The sequence below is a fragment of the Halyomorpha halys genome, unplaced genomic scaffold, assembly GCF_000696795.3.
Source record: "Halyomorpha halys isolate HHAL.00 unplaced genomic scaffold, Hhal_1.1 Scaffold94.1, whole genome shotgun sequence".
Classification (NCBI taxonomy): Eukaryota; Metazoa; Arthropoda; class Insecta; order Hemiptera; family Pentatomidae; genus Halyomorpha; species Halyomorpha halys.
In genome coordinates, this window is record NW_027114465.1 from 654,397 (window position 1) to 673,960 (window position 19,564).

Here is a 19,564-nt window from a genome sequence, read left to right on the forward strand (position 1 = left end):
TTTTATAGTTTTAGATTGTCCTTGTACGGTGTAGTTACTGACTCGAGGTTACTAAGCTGTCTTATCAGCCTCTAAGTTACACTCTTTAACTGTCTGTCTGAATTTTCTTGAAATTTTTACCACTCGAAACTTCCATATATCTTAATAACTTCCTAACCCTTTCTGAAACTGATTGTGCTTTACTGAATTCATAAATATATAAATCAGGCATTGTATCTTTATTAAAACATATTTGATCTGTATCTAATATTACTGATGCTTTCATGTACTCGGCTCATACGAGCTTCATCTTCTACTTCCTCATCTTTATTACGAAATCCTAATTTCCTTTTCTGGTCCAACCAGTAGTTAAGAACATCCAAAACATGCGTAAAAATTGGAAATAGTTGTGGTAAAAATTTCAACAACATATCAGCACACGGAACACAAATGAGCATAATAAAATTTAATTGGTCGGTAGGCACAGCCTTTTTTAAATCTCGATCCATCATCGAAATAGGTTTGAGACCAAGAGCTTTTTCCCTGTCTCCCTGTAAATAAAACTCCCTATAAAGATTCATAGTCACTTTGACGGTTATTTCGCAAGGCTTCCATTGACCGGATAAATCAGAAGTGGTGATCATCAAATTTTTCAGCAGTCTCATGTGTTCTACATTAAACCATGAGAAAGAATTATTGGTAATAATTGAAGTAATGACTTGACTCTGCTTAAAGTACACTGCCAGATCTGTAGCAATGATAATCTCGTGGATTTCATTCATAATAAACTTATATTCTTCCTTTGAAAACTTTGCAAATAAATTCAATTCTGTAATCAAGAGATGAGCCACGTAAGAGTGGTGGTTTTCTAGTACGGATTCTTGATAAAGCTCTACCAAGCAGTGTGAAGTTGCTTTTAAAAAATTATTTGTGATTCCTGGGTGATCCATATCATGACAAAATGCTCCTATGACTATTGCTTTCCATTCCAATTCTGTTAAAACAGGTCGTACAGTCTCTCTAATGTTGACAACAAAATGCATAACATTGAAAGCATGCTCATAATTATGATAATGGTTTTTCCTATACATTTTTTTCGACATCATAACAAAACGAATCATATTTTCATCATTTTCAAAAACATCTTTGATGGCATGGTTAAAAATAATAAGAGTCTGTTCTATTATTTCGAGTTCCTCTGCTTGCCAGGGATAGTATGAGAAGGACATTAAATACTTTGGAACAGGCTTTAATTTAGTATTACTCCATAGGTCCATCACTTCATTAAAATCGTGTTCGCAAGGTTCTAACATAAATAACAATAATTTCTTTCCATCTTTTAGCTGTTCTTTTACTCGCTTATGCTTTAATAGAACATTTGTGCAATGAAGAGCTAATGAATAGTATTTGGAAACATTTTCCAAAAAATCTTCATCTCCCTTCGTGAACGCTTTTCCATTTAACTTATTAATCAATTCCATAACACCCAACACAAAGCCGCGTCTTATTATAGGAACCAACAGAATATAATCAATCGCATCACTTTTTAATTTAGCTAGATAAGAAGAGTATTGGTCATCTAGATCATTAGTGTTCAAATTTAAATTTTGAGGCTCCTTGAGGACTATTGCAATCAAGCCAGAACTGTTATTAACTCGTATAGCTTTTTCACTTCTTACTAATTTGTTCGGTTTCACTTCGTTGTACAAGTAAGCCCAGTGTTGCCTATCCTTCACAAATCGATAAAACTTGAATCTGCTTATTTTCATCTTGTTTTTAATAAACATGGCAATACTATCGATCAAATTATCAATATCACCATTAACTTTAAAGAAATCTGTTAGAATCTTGAACATAGTTTGATGGAGATTGTTTTCCTTAAGAATTTTCTGTGAACAAGAATACTTTGCATAAGCAGCTCCTAACCAATTGGTTATGGTGAGTCCTATTAGCAGATCTTCTTCGCTAAATTTCTCTCCGTTCAAGTCTCTATAAAGGTCGATTACTGCTAATACTATATCGTTGGGGGTGACAACTGGTAACGACAGTACATGTGTTTCGGTATTCCTCCCTATGCCCAGGGGAAAGCAGTTATCGGAGGTTTGTGAATCAGCTACTTGTAGTTTTTTTGTATAAGCTGAATAAGCTGCCAATATACTACCGGGTTTGATATCATAATGTATATATGACATACGACCGTTGACCCACTGATGGAGTGTGTTAGATTTTTCTTTGACAACGTAAATGTTGAAGCTGGAGGATATAGTAATAGTCTCTAGAGCTTCAGCGACTTCTTCTAGTAACGCCCACCCGTCACCAATCAATCTTGTAATATCTTTAGTTGTGAATGTTTTAAACGTTTTCAATTTTTTTTCAACCTCTTCGATATTATGAGGTGTTTTGGACAAATAAGTATTTAAAGAGTAGCTACTCCAGCTCATTTTGCTTGATTCAGAAGCTAATCTTTTCTTTGATTTTATATTATGAGATCAATAGATTAATTTAGATTTCTTTTTTTAAATTCAAGTTTGGAATATTCGAGTGCGTTTAATTAAATACATATGATTCAAATTTTATATTAAAAACCTGGTGTGGTGGGCGCTTCACACAACTTTCACTTGCCACACCGCGTATGAGTTAAAATTATTCTTCGCGAGTTTCACACCAGATATTTATTCATTAGTCATTGAGGCAATACTTTCTTGTATTACTATATATTGTTATACTTATTTATAATGAGCTTTTCAGTTGACAATTCGATTAACCTCAATTTCAACAGTTTTCGGTAAAGTATTTCTCCTAGCAAATTTTTTCTTTGCAAAAGTATGCCAGAAATATAAGAGTTAACGGATGATTTAAGGTTCAATTTTATAGAATCAATATTGAAAATTTAAGAATGATTTTACGGAACTGAAAGGCTCGTAAGTTGATAGGTTAAGTGGAATGATAAAACTAAGAATCAGATACTTAAATGCGGTGACGAAAAATTATCAGAATGAACTCATTGCGCATGCGTCCGTAGTCAACCTCACAACAAATGTTTCATTTTGATGTTTTTCGTCTTTCTCCATTACCTTATACGACTTATGTGAAATGTTGTTTTTTCTAAAATATTTGGATTTTCAATGATATATAATACGCCTAAGATAATCTTATTTCCTCAAGTTAATTAACAAATCCTTTCATTGTCTATTAATAGATAAAATGTAAAATAGTCAATCAATTCAAATAAACAAAATTAAAGGTATTTTAGAGGTAAATTATAAGACCGGTCTGGCATTAAAGAACTGAAACATTAGCATCATGAGTTTAATCAAAATCGTTGGAGCCGTTTTCTAGAAAATAACTCGATACAATAAAGTGGCCCTTGAAGTCATCGAAAAGTTTATGGCCGACCCGTCGATGGTTTTTGGATACAAACCAAAGGGGTGTGAGGGAGTAGTTGTAATGCATCCCCACGGTTGTGCTCAGTTAGTACTGTTTTTTATCTACCAATAAAAGAATATTTATGCTCTCCGCGTTTTAATTATTTAAAGCATTTCCCCAACCTTCGGAATCAATAATTAACCATATTTAGAGATTGTTGTGCAAGATTCGCCTATAAGGCTAAGATCATCCTGGAGTAGATAGATCTTTTTTATATTTGATTTGTGAATTCTACAATTTTGAAAGTATGAATTTAGAGTTTGAGGAGGGACACATAATAGAATAGATTTTAAGTCATAGAATTTCTAATTTTATCATTTTTGACAACTGAACTTTTTTTAAAGTTGAGCTCAAAAATTATCCAGATGCATTTATTAGAGATTCAGCAGCAAATCTCTTTGTAAATTAAACTGATAATTTTTTCTTATGTATAATTGATCCAATGCCTAAAATTATTTCCCAAATAAAATAATCACCAATGTTCCATAATGCATCATCACTTAGCACAAATAATAAGCAGTTGTCAGATTTATAATGCATTTTCTGTGGTTCTTATAAAACTAAATTGAAAATGATACTGGTTTTGAAGCACTATTCAAAAATGGTCGACTTCACACACAATGATAAAATGGTTGATCAGTTTTGTTGATTATAACATGATACCATAAAGTTATTTGTATTTATGCCATTGTAGTAGTGCTTTGGGAAGAGTTACTATGAAAATAGAACAAATTTTTTATTGTATGCTTTATTATACACTTAAAATATATATAATATAATAAAATAGCATTTACAAATATATTACATTTATACAAATATGGTCGTTTTTTATTTACAAAGTTACACAAAATAGTTCCATTTATTATCTTATAAGTTACCTAGTGAATCAATTTTACTGCTAAAAATACATGAAACCAATTGCAAAAAAAAAAAAAAAAAAAAAAATTAGGAAAAACAGAAGACTAGAAGGAAATAAATCTCCAAAAAGTTCATGAAGAAATAAACATAATGCCAAAATAAATATAAGCGGGTAATAAATAAATAAAAATTACTTTATTTAAAAGAATTATTTCCCTTACTATTGTATCATCAAGATACTGAAGTCCATTCTGATTAAGCTTTTATTTTCCATATACATTATCGATGATATTGCTTTATTTACTTGGAAAGACTAGAGTTTTTTTTTTTAATTAGATATTTTGTCGGAGCAAGTTAAATATAAATTAGGAATAATAGATGAGGTACCGCTAATCCCTAAGGAATGCCCTGGCTCTTGCAGTAATTTTTCGTACTCTACCTCGACTACTAATACTAATTTTTGGTTTTTCCTGAGAAGAATCTCCACTGCTTTCAACACTCTCTCTATAATGTTTTCTAATAACTGATCGCATTGGCCTATTATTGTGGTTTCCGCTTTGAGATTGACTATCACTGTCACTATCAGTTACATAATTTGGCCTTTTGACTGGCTTTCTGGCTCGCATCGACCTCCTACTAGGTGTTACGTCTTTACTCAATCTAGGGCTGTAAGTTTCACTTGAATCTGTTCCAGTCGACTTCTTTCTTTTGTGACCCCTCCTTGAACGGCTTGATTCTTCATCTGTTTGATCATCCTGCTCTTCAATATCATAATTATCATCAGTGTCTTGCTTATTTTCATATCCTTCACTGCTTGTAGTGCCAGAATCGTGGCTGATTCCATTGTTATTGGTGTTATTATTTACAACTGAATTATTACTATAGGTTACAAGATTAATAGTAGAATTATCACAGTCTTCATTTTCAGCCTCATTGTCAGTTTCTATACAAGGAACGTTTTCTGATTCTTCTTCAATTACTTCATCAGAATACTCTTCAACCTCGATACCATTTTCAACGTTACCATCTTCGCTATCACTTTGTTTATTGGCAGGAGGAGCAGTTCTCAAAGGCTTTATAACTCGAACATGACCATTTAAAGTCCCTAAAAACAAAATTTGAGGTATTATTTTTACAACACAACTTAAAGAATCATTACGACTAAATAACTTCAGTTATTTTTATCCATTTTAGTAACAATAAGGCTCATATTACAGGTTGTTCCGATAAAATGAAATATTATAAATTTAAAATGAAAATTTTAAATAGATTTTTAACATAGAATTCAAAAATATAATTTATTTTGATCTCTACAATTACATGCTAATGTATATATGTGATATTGTATACATAAAGATCTTGTAAAAAATATTCTGGGAGAGATTGGGGAAAAATGCCTAAAATGATATGAACATTTAAAAAGAATGCCTGAAGGATGGTCTTCAAAGGACGTACACTCTGGGAAAATAGATGGCAGAGGTAGTTTAAGAAAACCTAAAACAAGGGAATGAAAGAATTCTTTATGGGACACAGCCAAAGGGAGGAATGGGCCTTATAGCCTAGGAGACTACAGAATTTAGGTTAAGGAACCCCACTGCTTTAAGTGGAAAATCCTAAAATAAAAAAAAAGTAAATGTACTAAATAAAAAATTCTATCTATGAATGAATACATAAAAAGTAACATGCCATATAATCCTGAATAACAGTTAAAACTGAAAGCTTAACAGCAAATTATAAGGTAGAAATTGTTTGTTTAGAAAAGAAGTGAAACCTCTTTGAAAAGTGGGAGGATCAGTTTCATTTCTAAAGTTTTTTTTCTAGAATTATGTAAGACAAAAATATTAAATCAAATAGGAAGAAGATAGGTGACCTAATGAAATTGGAGGAAGATAGTCCGAGTGGGAGTCAATAAAGGTATCAAAATAGTAACAGAAAACTATTTATTGTAACGTTAAGCCCCACTTTGCAGAGCTTCATCAGGGCTGATAAGAATGAAGTTCAGCTGTCAAGGCTTAAGAATAAAATAAAGTATGAACATTAAAAAACTGTTGATTATACTGTACTTCCTAAAACTCACATAAATTCACTTAAGTACAAAAAAAATGAATGAGATGTAATGTAAAAGTTAGAACTTACAGATTTGCTAAATATTAAACCTAAAAGTCAGGTAAGACAAGGGAATATGGTGCATTGAGAACCTGAGTGGACTATCCCACAATTTTTTAAAAATTGAGTTTGAAGAGTTAAAGCATTGTATCTCATCCCATCTCTAGTCTTGAAAAAGAATTTCATTAATTTTGAAACCATTCAGGAGTTTTAACACATTGGACTACTGTCTTGCATCTCAAGTTGGAGTGGAACAAATGGCTTGTTTCAATCTGCCAAAGCTAACTGAAATGTATGGATTATTCTGAAACTGATTTAAAGCAGTTTGATAAAAATTATATTAAAATCAAAATGTTTTATGTAAAATTACAGTCAGAAAGAGGTTGGTAAACTCTGATTCTCAATGCCTTGTATGTTGGAATGAAAAACAAACAGTAACATCTCTAAAAAGTTTATACGTTGAAAGAGTAATCAATTCAACTATGAGCAGAAATAGAAGAATATATCTTACATTTCAACGTTGTCTCTTCTTTCTCCACATGGTCAGTCTCCTGAGATAGATCACGGTTGCTATCCTCATTGCAAGAAGATGACGATATGGAGGAAGAATCGTTATCATTTTCAGCGTAGGAAATGTCTTTAATTCTTCTCAGTTGTCGTTGGGAAGCTAAAAGTGATAAATTTATCATTGGACTAAAGTATAAAATATGATTATTTCATTTAATACAAATTTTTTTGGAATTAAAAAAATAATTTTTGTTTTCAAAAATCACTAAAATTGCAATAACTTTCATGAGTTATTCTTTTTACTTACTTCAGTGCCACCTATGAGCTACCCTAATACATCATCTATTATCTGAGTCTATTTTTACACACACAGAATCTATAAAAGGAAATATTAGCAATACTATACAAATCATATCTAAGCAATTTATTTGCAGTCAAAACTCTATATGTTGAAAATTGATAAGCCGAAAATTCAATGCTTTAAAAGTGGAATTTGTTTATTAAAGCATGTGACTGTCACACTTTTATGCAACCAGCAGAGCAGGTGCATCTTCTAAGTAAATGTCAGAAGCAAGTTTCAGCATGATGAGGATGCTCTATCTAAATTCATGATATTCAGCTAATAAAACTAATGACGCATGACAGAAACATGAAAACGGCTCCTAGACACCGAAACAATGTATTGTTAGGAATAAATGCATAGTTGGCAACCTAAATGACTCCTTTTTAGATTTAACAAATTATAATCTTATTGCTTGATATATAAGGTAGAGAAATTGGTGGTATTGATAGGGAAGGAATCTGGCACTCACACAACCACTACAATACATAGACAATATAATAACAGAGAAAAACAGAATTATCAAAACTGAACATAACACATGATAACAAAAGGCCCTGATATCTTTTGAATATGTATTATCTTCTCTAATTTATAAAACCTGTATCGTTCTGATTAGTATGGGGACTAGGCTTCTACAAAAGTAATGTTCCTTGACCAAGATGCATATAGCAAGAATCACATTTAACAGTGAGGTTTTTACCAAACCTATGGAAGAATTAGTTACCTAATTTATAGACATTAGATGTGCCTTTCCCATCCAAAGGTTTTCTTGTAGCCTACAGTTTATCCACCTCTAATGGAACAGAAAATAAATTTTCTTTAAAGCGAGCAAAGGAGTTAGGAGTGAAGTGCTTTGCCAACAGGACTACCCTTATAATATTTGTACATACATAGTGATGAGAACTTACCACTGGAAGAAGAAGGGGTATCTCTATCTGACCAACTCACTGCATTGAATTTCTTGAAATTGTTCACTTTTAACCGCAACGGTCTTACAACTTAAAAAAAAATAATGCAAAGTCAATATTTTGAATTAATTTTTCATCTAGCAGTATTTAACTAACAGTATTATTTAGGTTTAAATCAGTTTTACCTCTGGTTTCATTATCAGATCCTTCGTCTTCAGACATTTCTTGAATTTTTATATTATTCCGTGATCTCGTCTGATATTTTCCTATAACAACAAACATTAAGATTGTATAATAAAGAATTGTGAAATTTTAATATATTCCATGTGTGTGCATTAAATATCAGTTTACAGATTAATATAAAGCCCAGTTTCTATAGCTATAGTGATGGTGTCAGTGACAACTGTCGTAGCCATTAACATCCTTCAACTTTGGTTTTTACTGTTGTGACACTACTGTCATACCAAGAGAATTTGCTTGATAGTTAGTAGTACTATCAGTCTCACCTGTGAATTCTTAAAAACTACCAACCACATGTAGATTCCTTGACAACAAACTATTGTACCTAATAACCTTATATTTGGCTTGCATGTTTCCTATTAGTTATTATTTATGTTTAAAATTAGTATTTATTATATTTAATCATCAGTTTCTATCATTCATTCCCAAGTTGAACTGTTAGACAGGTTAGGTTTACTATCAGCGTGTAGACAAGCACTGTCGAACTTTCTCAAAGTTGTGATATTGCTTGTATGTCAGAAATCAGAAATGTGTAAATGCAATTTAAGTACCTACAATAAATATGTATAATCAATACACAATTGATTTTGACTGGTTACAGTACATTCGTATCTGGTGGAGGGAACTAGTCAGGCAAGTGGGACTAGTAGTCCTTTTTGCCAAAACCTGGTAGCTACGAGAAATAAATGTTAACTGCCTCAGGTGGGAATCAAACTTACAACGTTCCAAACCAGGCGCTCTGGGATCAAGGTTCCAACATGCACTGCTGTCACCCCTAGTCAGAGTACATACACAACAAATACTTAAAAATGTTTATAATTTTCATAAAAATTAGATAAGAAAGTTAATGTTAGCTTCTAGTTCTGTATAAATGAAAATGTTGCTGTTATTTTCTACATGAGCAACGTACAGCATCAGCTTAACTTGAAGTGATGATGGAACAGGTTTCTATTCGATGATTTTTGTCCTTGGAAATGAATCAGTCCATGCTTCATCAGATTAATAATGAACCGATAACACTTTATAAATGCTCATTCATATATTTACTTAATACTGATTTAAATATATTAATAAACATTTAAAATTAATTACCTTTACTACTTTTGACACTGTGATGTTCACTTCCAGATGAACTATTATCATTGGAATGTTCACAGTCATCAGAATATTTAACCGTCCTTCGTTTTCTCATTCCTATTGAACATTACAGTATTAATTACGCTAAACCGAAGCTATGTTTTATAAACAATAATTAATTTTAAGTAAAAACAAATATTTTTTTGTAAAACTTGAAAATTTATTTTTTTGCCAATAAAGTTCAAAAGGAAATCTATGCGTTTTATCTGTAAGAAGGTCAAAAAGTTGTTTTGTTTTGGGACAAAATTTTATGATGATTTCAGTACAAAACATATTTTTTAATATAGTAAATGTGCAGGTCATTGTCAAAATATACTATACAAGATAAATATTTGAGTAATTTTTTTTTTTTTTTTTTCGGCCAAGACTCCCATTGGAGTCCTATACTGTCTAATCATGGTTGGGGGTCAAAGTTTTTCATTTTGTAGGACCGCCACTCAATAAAAAAAGTCAATGCCCAATAGATATCAAACTGGTAAGACTGTGACTTAACCACTGAGCTATGGGCGGCTTTATTTATTTATTAATGAAAGGTGTCAGTATAACTGTACTAGTCTAAAGTTGAATACAGAGCGATTTTATGCTTGAACTTTTCATGTGCGTTAATTGTGGATTAATGTTAAAAGGAAATGCTGCCTGTGCTTGGATAGGATTGTCCATAACAAATTATGATATTCAGGTAGCACTAGGAGATTGAAAGAGGAAAATTTTGAGTTTGAAGATGGTCAAAGATTAGGTTGTCCAACTCCTTTGATAACTGAAGAAAATATAAATGCTGTTTGGAAATTGCTTGAGGCAGACAGGAGAGTGACCTACCATCAACTTGAGGAGTCCTTGGGCGATAATGCACTAGCAATTTGAAGCATTTAGTGTGATCATGTTTAAGTTAGGAACCTGGGTGCCCTATAGCTGCAATGAAATAATGAAGAACCTCAAAAATGGAAAAGCCTCAAATGTAAACAGTATAGTGACATGTGATGAAACCCGGAGCAAAGTGTGGGTAATGAGTTAGTGTGTAGTGTGGGAGATGAGGATATTCCCATCACTGTCGAGAAATCCACATTTCTTAAAAAGGAAGAATAAAAGAATGGTGGTGATATTTTTTAATGTGAGCTATGTTTTCAAGTGTGTGGTGCTAGAAAGGCAGAAGACTGTCACAGGCAAGTGATACATTGAGAAATGTCTCCCTAAGGTGGGCCAAGCTTTCCAGAAATTTCAGCCAAACTCAGGAACAGGTTTGTGGTTCCTTTATCATGATAATGCTCCAGTACATTGTTCCATAGTTTAGATCGAATATTTGGCTAGCACTGAAACAAAATTGTTGAAGCATCCACCCTACAGTTAAACAGTTACTGTTTTCCCTCAGATAAGAGATAAGAAAGCTTGGGAAGCTGAGTATGCCCAAATCACAGAAGAAACGTGGAAGGATTGTGGTTTAAGAGGATGAAGAAGTGTATTTGGTGCAGTGGAAACTATTTTGAAAACTGTAGAAAATAAAGTTATATAGCAAAATTTAGCTAGAGCCCTTTTTACATAAAACTACTGCCTCTAGAGTTATACAATAGTAAACACTGAAAAGAGATTCACTTTGCACATTAATTAACACATTTATTATATGTAGCATAAATAACAAATATCTTTATTATATCTGATAGGGGGGAGGGAACCTACCAAACTTTTTTTTTAATAGCATATTAATTTAATTTAGCTATATTCCAGCATTTTTACACATTACAGTTTAAATAGTAAGTTATTAAGTATCTATTTACAATAAAAAATACATAATGAATTATATGGAGATAGTTACCATTGAGTTTATTATTCTTGTTTTGTTTACGACAAGCAGCTTTCCAATCATTAATTATTCTCTTCATGTGTTCTTCGGCCATAGCAGCTAACCTTACAGTCATTACATATACCTGAAAATACAAATAGATTTAGTCACCAGTGACTTATCAAGATTGTGTTAATCAAGATTAAATTTATTTGTTGAATTTCCTTTAAACTGGTCATGATCTAGAAGAACATCTCAATATTTAATTAAATCATCAAAATAAATATAACTTACCATTGTTTTAAAATTTGTATTCAATATAATAAGTATTGTTTGTAACTAATATAGTCTATTTATCAATTATAATATAAATTTTTATTTTCACGGGGGACAAAAAAACACAAATAAACAACAGATTATTTATTTGTCCCCATGTTTCGACATGATTTTCAGGTCTTCATCAGGGCTATAAAACAAAAAAGAGATAGCAACCGTCATTCAGAGAAAAAATAAAAATAAATAATAGACTAACAGATTTGGAAATATACATAACAATGAAATGAAAATATAAACTAGTTGATTAATAACTATGGAGTAAGACAGTAGTAGATTGATAACATTATTATTTATATAGATATAAATGTGAGTAATAAATAAATGATACAGTGGATAAGAAAGTTATATTGCTGAGTAAAATAAAAAACCTTGTAGTAGTATAGATTGGTACAAAAATTAGTTAAATTAAGAATGGACAGCAGGGAGAAGAAGAAATATATGGAGAATAGAAAATGATGAAAGTAAGAAATATAAGATACAAGAGAAAAGAACTTACAGTTATAGGCACGAAATTCTGGCTAAACTGTAAAAACAGTTTTTACATTTCACTGTTATGTAAATTTCCAAATCTGTGAGTCTATTATTTATTTTATTTTTATTTTTTCTCTGAATGACGGTTGCTATCTTTGTTTTGTTTTATAGCCCTGATGAAGACCTGAAAATCATGTCAAAACATCGGCACAAATAAATAATCTGTTGTTTATTTGTTTTTTCTTCTGACCGCACCCCTGACCATCTTCTTCTCTTAGCCATTTAAGGATTTAAAAAGTATGATTTGTTCACAGGTCTTTGTATATTGGCTCATCTTAATGCAATCATGAGTAAATATCTGACTACTGCAAACACCTGTTCTTATTGCCCAAAACATTTGTCAGAGAGATCAAGAAGCCAGTAGCATCCCCCACTCCTCCAACTTCCCATTAGAATCTAACCTTTTTCAGTTAAATACTGGTGAAGCATCAAGAGGAACTTCATACTTGTAGGCCAATTTGCTTTGAGTCAATAATATAAACTGCAGTAGGAAGCAGCAATTACTTCCACAGGATGCCTTCACTTATTCTGGACAAGAGGGATAGAAAACATTTTCCTCTTCATCCAATTTAGATGACCACGGGTCAACACCGATCTTCAGGACATGCCTTTCCAAGTTTATTACATCTAATTAGTAACTCCGTTTAACTTACATTTTATACTCATTATAAATTTAATGAATATATTTTCTGTTCGATTATATACAATTAATGGAAGATTATTGATGATTGACCATGTGTATAGATGAATGGAATATGGTCTGGGTGTGGTAAAAAAAACTCAGCACATTAAATCAAGGAAGAAAATCATAAAGATAACGACCTTTATGTATAAAAAATATATAAGAGTAACATACGTATATATAAACAATGAAATGAATGTATGATATAAAAAGAGAAAACATTAATTGTATAGATGAATGGAATATGGTCCAGGTGCGGTCCAAAAAACTCAAATAGTAAATAATTATACTATTTTTATTGAGCCAACGTTTCGCCCCACGTTGCAGGGCTGTTTTGACGGAAGTCTGACTAAGACTGATCTCAGTCTGTCTTTGACTTCCGTCAAAACAGCCCTGACAAAGCCCAGTAACGTGGGGCGAAACGTTGGCTCAATAAAAATAGTATAATTATTTACTATTTGAGTTTTTTTGACCGCACCCGGACCATATTCCATTCATCTATACAATTAATGTTTTCTCTTTTTATATCATATATTCATTTCATTGTTTATATATACATATGTTACTCTAATATATTTTTTATACATAAAGGTCATTATCTTTATGATTTTCTTCCTTGATTTAATGTGCTTCAGTTCATCTATTAATTAAAAAATTGATTCAAATAATCATTTTACCAGCAACCTAATTATAGTCCATAATTCCACTTCTTTAACCAATGATAATAGTTTAAAATTTAATATTCAATTTTAAAATGATTTCGAATTAAGTTGTCAAAATAAGAGAAAAGGCAAAAAGACAATTTTTTTTTTTACAAAATTCTTTAACTATGTCATAAGAGCATTCCAAATCTTGGCAGTTGTCAATGAAAACCAGTAATGGCAGCAAACTTATTAAATTGATGGACTTAAAGAACACAAGCTGAGACGTAAGGATGGAGATGATTGAAAAGGCATCTGACTCTTGATGAAAGCAAAATAAGAAAGAGCCCTATTGATAGGCGAAAGGGTAACAGGTAGACTTATATTGGGAAGACTCTCATTTTATACTAATCTATAATAAGTTATGTATTGAATGATCATATGAAACATAGATTAATATTTTCTCAAATTCATTTACACACTGAAATAAAATAACTCAAATTTGATATACCTTAGATCTTTTATTAGTGTTGTAACTTCTGGAATTACTAAAGATCATCCTGATATCCTTGCAAAATTCAATCGGAGAAGAGTAATTTTCACCAATAAGTTCTTCTCTCACTGTCCCCAGGTCCATGGGTGTGTCTATAATCTTATCATAGTCAGGATGTTCAATTCTATCGACAGGCTCTCTGTAATCATTTGATACATTTATACATTAATCCTAAATTATGATAATTTCAATAATCAATTAGATCCAATCGTTTCAGAGAAACGTATAATCTGTGTGATTAAACCTAATTACTTCCTATTCAGGATTAAAGACCACATTTTTAAAAATTTGGCAATGAAAACCAACGGAGCAATATGTGGTCTACTTGAATTGTTTGTAGCTGTGTATAACATGATCAAATAGATTAGAGAAAAAATACTAAAAAACTCTGAGTACAGAGGCAGTTGAGTTCATGCTTCTTAGTTGGCCATAATACAGGTAAATAATTTATAGAACCAATTTTCATTCATTTTTTTGTTTGAAGTCTGCTTTATATTCTTCTTCACAAAAAGATGATTATTAAACTTTCCTTCTAGCTCAAAGGTTAATTCAAACCTTTTTATATCAGAAAATGTGGCATATTCATTCATAAAAGTTATAAGTAGTCATTCACATCATGAAGTAATAAGGCACCTTAATTAAAAACTTTATTGTAGCATGGCTACTTGAAAACTCAAAGGGAAAATATTTTCAATTCCTTTCCTTACTTACTAAAAGCTAATAGTAGACAAATGCATTTTAATAAATAAAATAAAAACTTTTTTAGAAAATGCCTATGAAAATAAACTTCCTAATTTGTTAAAACCAAACATCCAGCGAGTGATTTAAATAGCTAACTCCTTAAATATTACGGTTGATATAGTAAATAAATAATAATGATAATTAAATCCGCAACACTGATACTTATTTAATGCACTAAAAGGTTTTTCTATCTACATCACAAACTACCCTCTGTAGACAAAATTAGATATTTAGAATATTAAGTTCTTTATTTAGCCAAATACATAAATAAACGAAAGTTTTGAATCAACTGTTATTTATTGAGCTCTACAAGGCAGGAATTCAAGGAGTTAGGTAACAAATTACAATCCTAAAACTTCTCTGGATTTCTTATACCCTAAATGCTGTGCTGTGGAAATCAAAAGGGTGCCTTTATTGTGACTTTTATTTAAAAATAGGTGGATTTAATAAATTTTCTTTTTTATTTAATAATAATTTAGAAGACTAAATCCCAGTGAATTTCAACTAATAGAATTACCTAAATGGTTCAGAATCTTGGCAATTCCATAGAACTTCCAAGAGCTGCCTGCAATCTCTTCTCCAATCTGGTTGTTGGTGATTTGCACGCCTGAGAGCTCTAAGTGAACGGTTTGCTGCAGCTCTTTCTCTTCTCGAAGTTGAAGGCCCACCATGTTCATCTTCACTATTTGAGCTTTCATAGCCATCTAATAGCTGCCTATAAAGCTGAGGGACATCAACATAACCGATTTCCCTATAAAATAAAATTATAATATAATATAACACATATAAGCTGTTGACAATCAACAGGAAAATGAAATGAACTAGTAGAGTTATAATGTGAAGAATGTGGGTTCAGTTGGGAAATTCCTCCACAAATTTTTCTAAAATAAAATGAAAAAAAAATCTATTTAAAGTGTGAATTGGAGTTAAGGTTTTCCATTAAATTATTTAAACATCCTCAAATTTACTGGAAAAGATGGAAATGTGTAAATTGATTTACTATTTTAGAATAATTGATTAAGTTTTAAATAAATTTTAAAAAAATAAATAAAAGAAATAGTTAAAAAAAAAACAAACGATATATACTCATAATTCAACTTACTTGCAAATACGTAAACAAAGATCAGTAACGATACGAGCATGTTTCACAATTATACTGTGAGATTCATTATACTTTTCAGCATTAGTAGCCAAGTACCTAATATCGAACTGTGCTGCAGTTAATCTTCTATAAAATCTACTCTCAAATCTTGCCTAAAACATATATATATACACACATAAACACAAATAATTCTCCTTCCACATTTTACTTAAAATATAACAACACACGTACTCATATGTACATAGTTATGCTAACAATTTTAAAGCAAACTATTAATTAATTGATATAATTTTCAAAATGATAATACCAATGATTAAAAACAAAACCATTAAAAAGCCAAAGAAATCTGTGAAAAGACTAAAGATATATAGTTTATTTGTTTTATCATTGCTTCAAAATTATTACTTGTACATATATTTTATTTATTTTGGCTTATTTCCTTCTAATATACATATATTAGACTTACATTTTTTTAGACTTAACAACAATAAAGATAACCTGTTCCTTAATGGTAATGCACTCAGGATATTGAGCTACAAAATCAAAAACCCCTGATCCTGTCTCTAACCATTTACCACATGACAGAGTAATAATAAAAATATCTAAAGATAGTTTTCAGTTTAAATAATAAATAAATGCAAAATTAGGTTAAGAAAAGGCAATTTAAATAAACATAAGAACATATAAATAAGAAAAAAATTAACAGATTTAGAAAAAATTGCTGTTAAAGGTAATATCATAAGTTTGATCATCAAGTAACAATATATGAAGTAATAGTTACTCCGTATCAGCATAACTAATTTTTTCATGTGAAAATATCAAGTTCTGTGCTAAATTAGCATCAATTGCAGGAACTTTTGATTTACTTTTTTAATTGGAGAAAACAGCAGCTGAGACCCATTGATTGCTTGTAGAAGCATAAGGTGAGGCTGCTTTAAACAAGAGAAGTTGAGTGGTACCAAATGTTTAAAACGGTGGGTTTGATGCAGAAGACAAATAACATAGTGGAACATCAAAGTATATGAAGGTACAGAATTGGAAGTATTATTGGAGGAATATTTGTCCTCTATGTAAAAAGAAATAGCATTTATATTAGAAAGCAGTTTCACATTGTTTAAAAAACCAGGAAATTGGGTTACATATACATATAAATCGAAACCTAGAGATATTGAACACCAATTTCATACATGAGTGAAATGTTGCTTTCAAACAATAATCAAGTTTTTTTTTTCTCATTCTATAACCCAAAGAAGAGAAAATCATGGAACATCGGGCTATTCTTCAACATTGGCAGCCCAACCAAATATTCATGGAAAAAAATTATGCTATGTATTCAGCAGTGTCATATATTATTAATTACTTAAACTGAGCGAAACCATCAGCTTGGGGTCTTATATTATGAGTTACTTAAACCAAGAGAAACCATTACTACAGATTTAAACTGAGCCAAGCATACAGGGGAATACACATCAATTATTACCCCAGCCATGACAAAATTATTCTCCTAAATGACAATGCTCATCCCCATGCGGTGCCAGTCAAAACCTATTTGGAAACACCTGACTGGGAACTCTTACCTCACCAGGAATTGTCCCTTCTGATTACCACTTGTTCCAGACGATGCCACATGCTCTGTCTGAGCAGCTCTTTGTATCGTATGAAAAGACCAAATATTGGGTCAACCAATGGGTAGCTTTAAAAGATGAAGAGTTTTTCTCATGTGGTATCAGAATATTGCTAGAAAGCTAGGAAAATATAGTGGCTACTGATGGACAGTACTCTGAATAAAAGGTAATATACCATTCTTTCACAATAAATTTTTAATTTTTGATAGAAAACAGCAGAAACTTATTTTCACACCTATATATAATAAAAATTTGAACAATGCTGTTAAGTTTTAATTAGTATAATAAAGTATACATCAAGTACCTTAATAGTTGAGAGATCTATAGGGAATTCCACAATGTACGCATATGATTTATAAATATTGATGTCTACGGGTGCAAGAAAAGGTTCGGCAATTGATAATCCCATGACTTCTTCAAGACCTGCAATAGTTGTTCTACAAGAGGCATCCCTATCTCCTCCAGGCCACTCATCTCCTCTAGGATGGTACAAAATAGCTGCAATTTCTTCAGCTAGCACAGGAACTGATCCTCCATGATCTGGTTCTCCTGAAAGAAATCATTAGATTGTAATCTGATACAAATTAATAATTGTAATTTACATAGAGAAATATAAATACAAAGGGGAATAATCAATACTACAAGCAGAATCTAAAAAGTTTTGAGGGTATGAAGATGAAAATGGATATTGATATAATAAATAAATAAACCAACCTGGACTAAATGAAATCACAATGATACATAGTTAATCGCAATATGAAAATCTGTATGACAAGCTTTATTATTAAATAAAAAAAAAGTAAATCATGCAATATCAGAAAAAAAAAGTTTTTGTTAAGTTTCTTTATTTGTAGATAGGAAGTATTAATAGCTCATAGTCAATGTCTAGAATATCGACTCCATAGATATATCAACAAACATAAGGTTTTTAACTCATGCTAAAAACTATATCCAGGAGAGCATAGGAGTTGCTTTGAACTACTTTTTTGTTTCCAAATCCACTAAATTAACTTCAGAAATAATGGTTCTCAGATACATAAGATAGATCAGGCCAGGCCCCTTTTTGATTTATTATTATTATTATATAAATACAAGAATAAGATACAGGTGTTGACGAGCAATAGATTTTATGCCTTAGTTTCTAAACAACCAATCAACCAACCAACCTCCAGAGAAAAACCTGGAAGTTTAGTGTGATCTTAAACACATCACCTTTTCGCACAACTATTAGTCTAGAAACAGTAATTCCTAACAAAATACTGAACCCATGACCCTTCATGGTTCAATGCAGTGATATTTTTTTTTACCTTGATAAATCATTATTATGACATGGCTTGGAAATTGAACCAGATTGCTTTTTTTCAGAGGAAAATTAATAGCATGATCATTATAGTTATAGTAAAATTTTAAAATATTATTATATTAATATAGAAACTACTTGTGCAAAATAAATAAAAAGAATTAATAATTCAAGTAGGAAAAAATTAAATGAAATATATTGGAACCATAATATAAATACAGAAATATTAACATAACAGTATGGATAACTTACGATTTGGGTCAACTGGTTCCATATCCCATGGACTCATATCTTCCGTTTCACCATTGTCCCACCTTATGCGGTGACAGAGAAAAGGAGAATTGGCATTGGGCCTTCTTGCTTCTATTAATCCCCACCACCATCCATCGTCTATCATACTTCGAAATCTATCGCCTGCATAAATCAAGCATAAATTAACATAACATAAAAGAAAACAATTGATTCATTATTAGAGAAATTAAACTTACCAATTTTCCAATTTCTGGCCATTGCTACATCATATGTTTGCTTTAAGACAAAAAAATCAATAACATCAGGAATATCATGGTATTTAATAGTGAACCTGTCACCAGCTAAGCGACCATTTTCTTTCATCACAGCTAACCTCAAACAACAAAGGCGAGGCGGACGGAGTTCATACTTAATTCCTATCACTTTCACAAGCTCAGGCTCCTATTAAACAGCAAAAATATTAACTTTAGGTAAAATTAAATAATCACATACATAATGAAAATACCTTCTATCATATTAAGAA

General features: G+C 31.2%; 2 protein-coding genes across 3 annotated transcripts in view; both read right to left on the reverse strand.

The window, feature by feature from the left end:
* Window positions 1–199: 199 nt before the first annotated feature.
* On the reverse strand, window positions 200–2,733 carry LOC106677333 (cAMP and cAMP-inhibited cGMP 3',5'-cyclic phosphodiesterase 10A). Its single transcript, XM_014415191.2, has one exon. It carries the CDS (start codon window positions 2,418–2,420, stop codon window positions 222–224), a length of 2,199 nt encoding a protein of 732 aa, XP_014270677.1. The 5' UTR covers window positions 2,421–2,733; the 3' UTR covers window positions 200–221.
* Window positions 2,734–4,436: 1,703 nt separating this feature from the next.
* Window positions 4,437–19,564, reverse strand: part of BRWD3 (bromodomain and WD repeat-containing protein) — a 28,529-nt gene continuing 13,401 nt past the window's right edge. The window contains exons 20-31 of one of the 2 annotated variants that reach the window (XM_014415192.2): window positions 19,278–19,482; window positions 19,042–19,203; window positions 17,794–18,038; window positions 15,865–16,016; window positions 15,280–15,513; window positions 13,980–14,160; window positions 11,312–11,423; window positions 9,460–9,561; window positions 8,313–8,393; window positions 8,128–8,217; window positions 6,881–7,036; window positions 4,437–5,368 (exon numbers count right to left, since the gene is read on the reverse strand). In XM_014415192.2, coding sequence (XP_014270678.1) covers window positions 4,653–5,368; window positions 6,881–7,036; window positions 8,128–8,217; window positions 8,313–8,393; window positions 9,460–9,561; window positions 11,312–11,423; window positions 13,980–14,160; window positions 15,280–15,513; window positions 15,865–16,016; window positions 17,794–18,038; window positions 19,042–19,203; window positions 19,278–19,482 — 2,436 coding nt within the window. In that variant the 3' untranslated portion in view covers window positions 4,437–4,652. The remainder of the gene's footprint in view (window positions 5,369–6,880; window positions 7,037–8,127; window positions 8,218–8,312; window positions 8,394–9,459; window positions 9,562–11,311; window positions 11,424–13,979; window positions 14,161–15,279; window positions 15,514–15,864; window positions 16,017–17,793; window positions 18,039–19,041; window positions 19,204–19,277; window positions 19,483–19,564) is intronic. The other variant, XM_014415193.2, reaches the window with a different exon arrangement.

Excerpts from the sequence above, each read along its gene's own strand:
- LOC106677333 (XM_014415191.2), bottom strand. The coding sequence starts at position 2,420 with ATGAGCTGGAGTAGCTACTCTTTAAATACTTATTTGTCCAAAACACCT.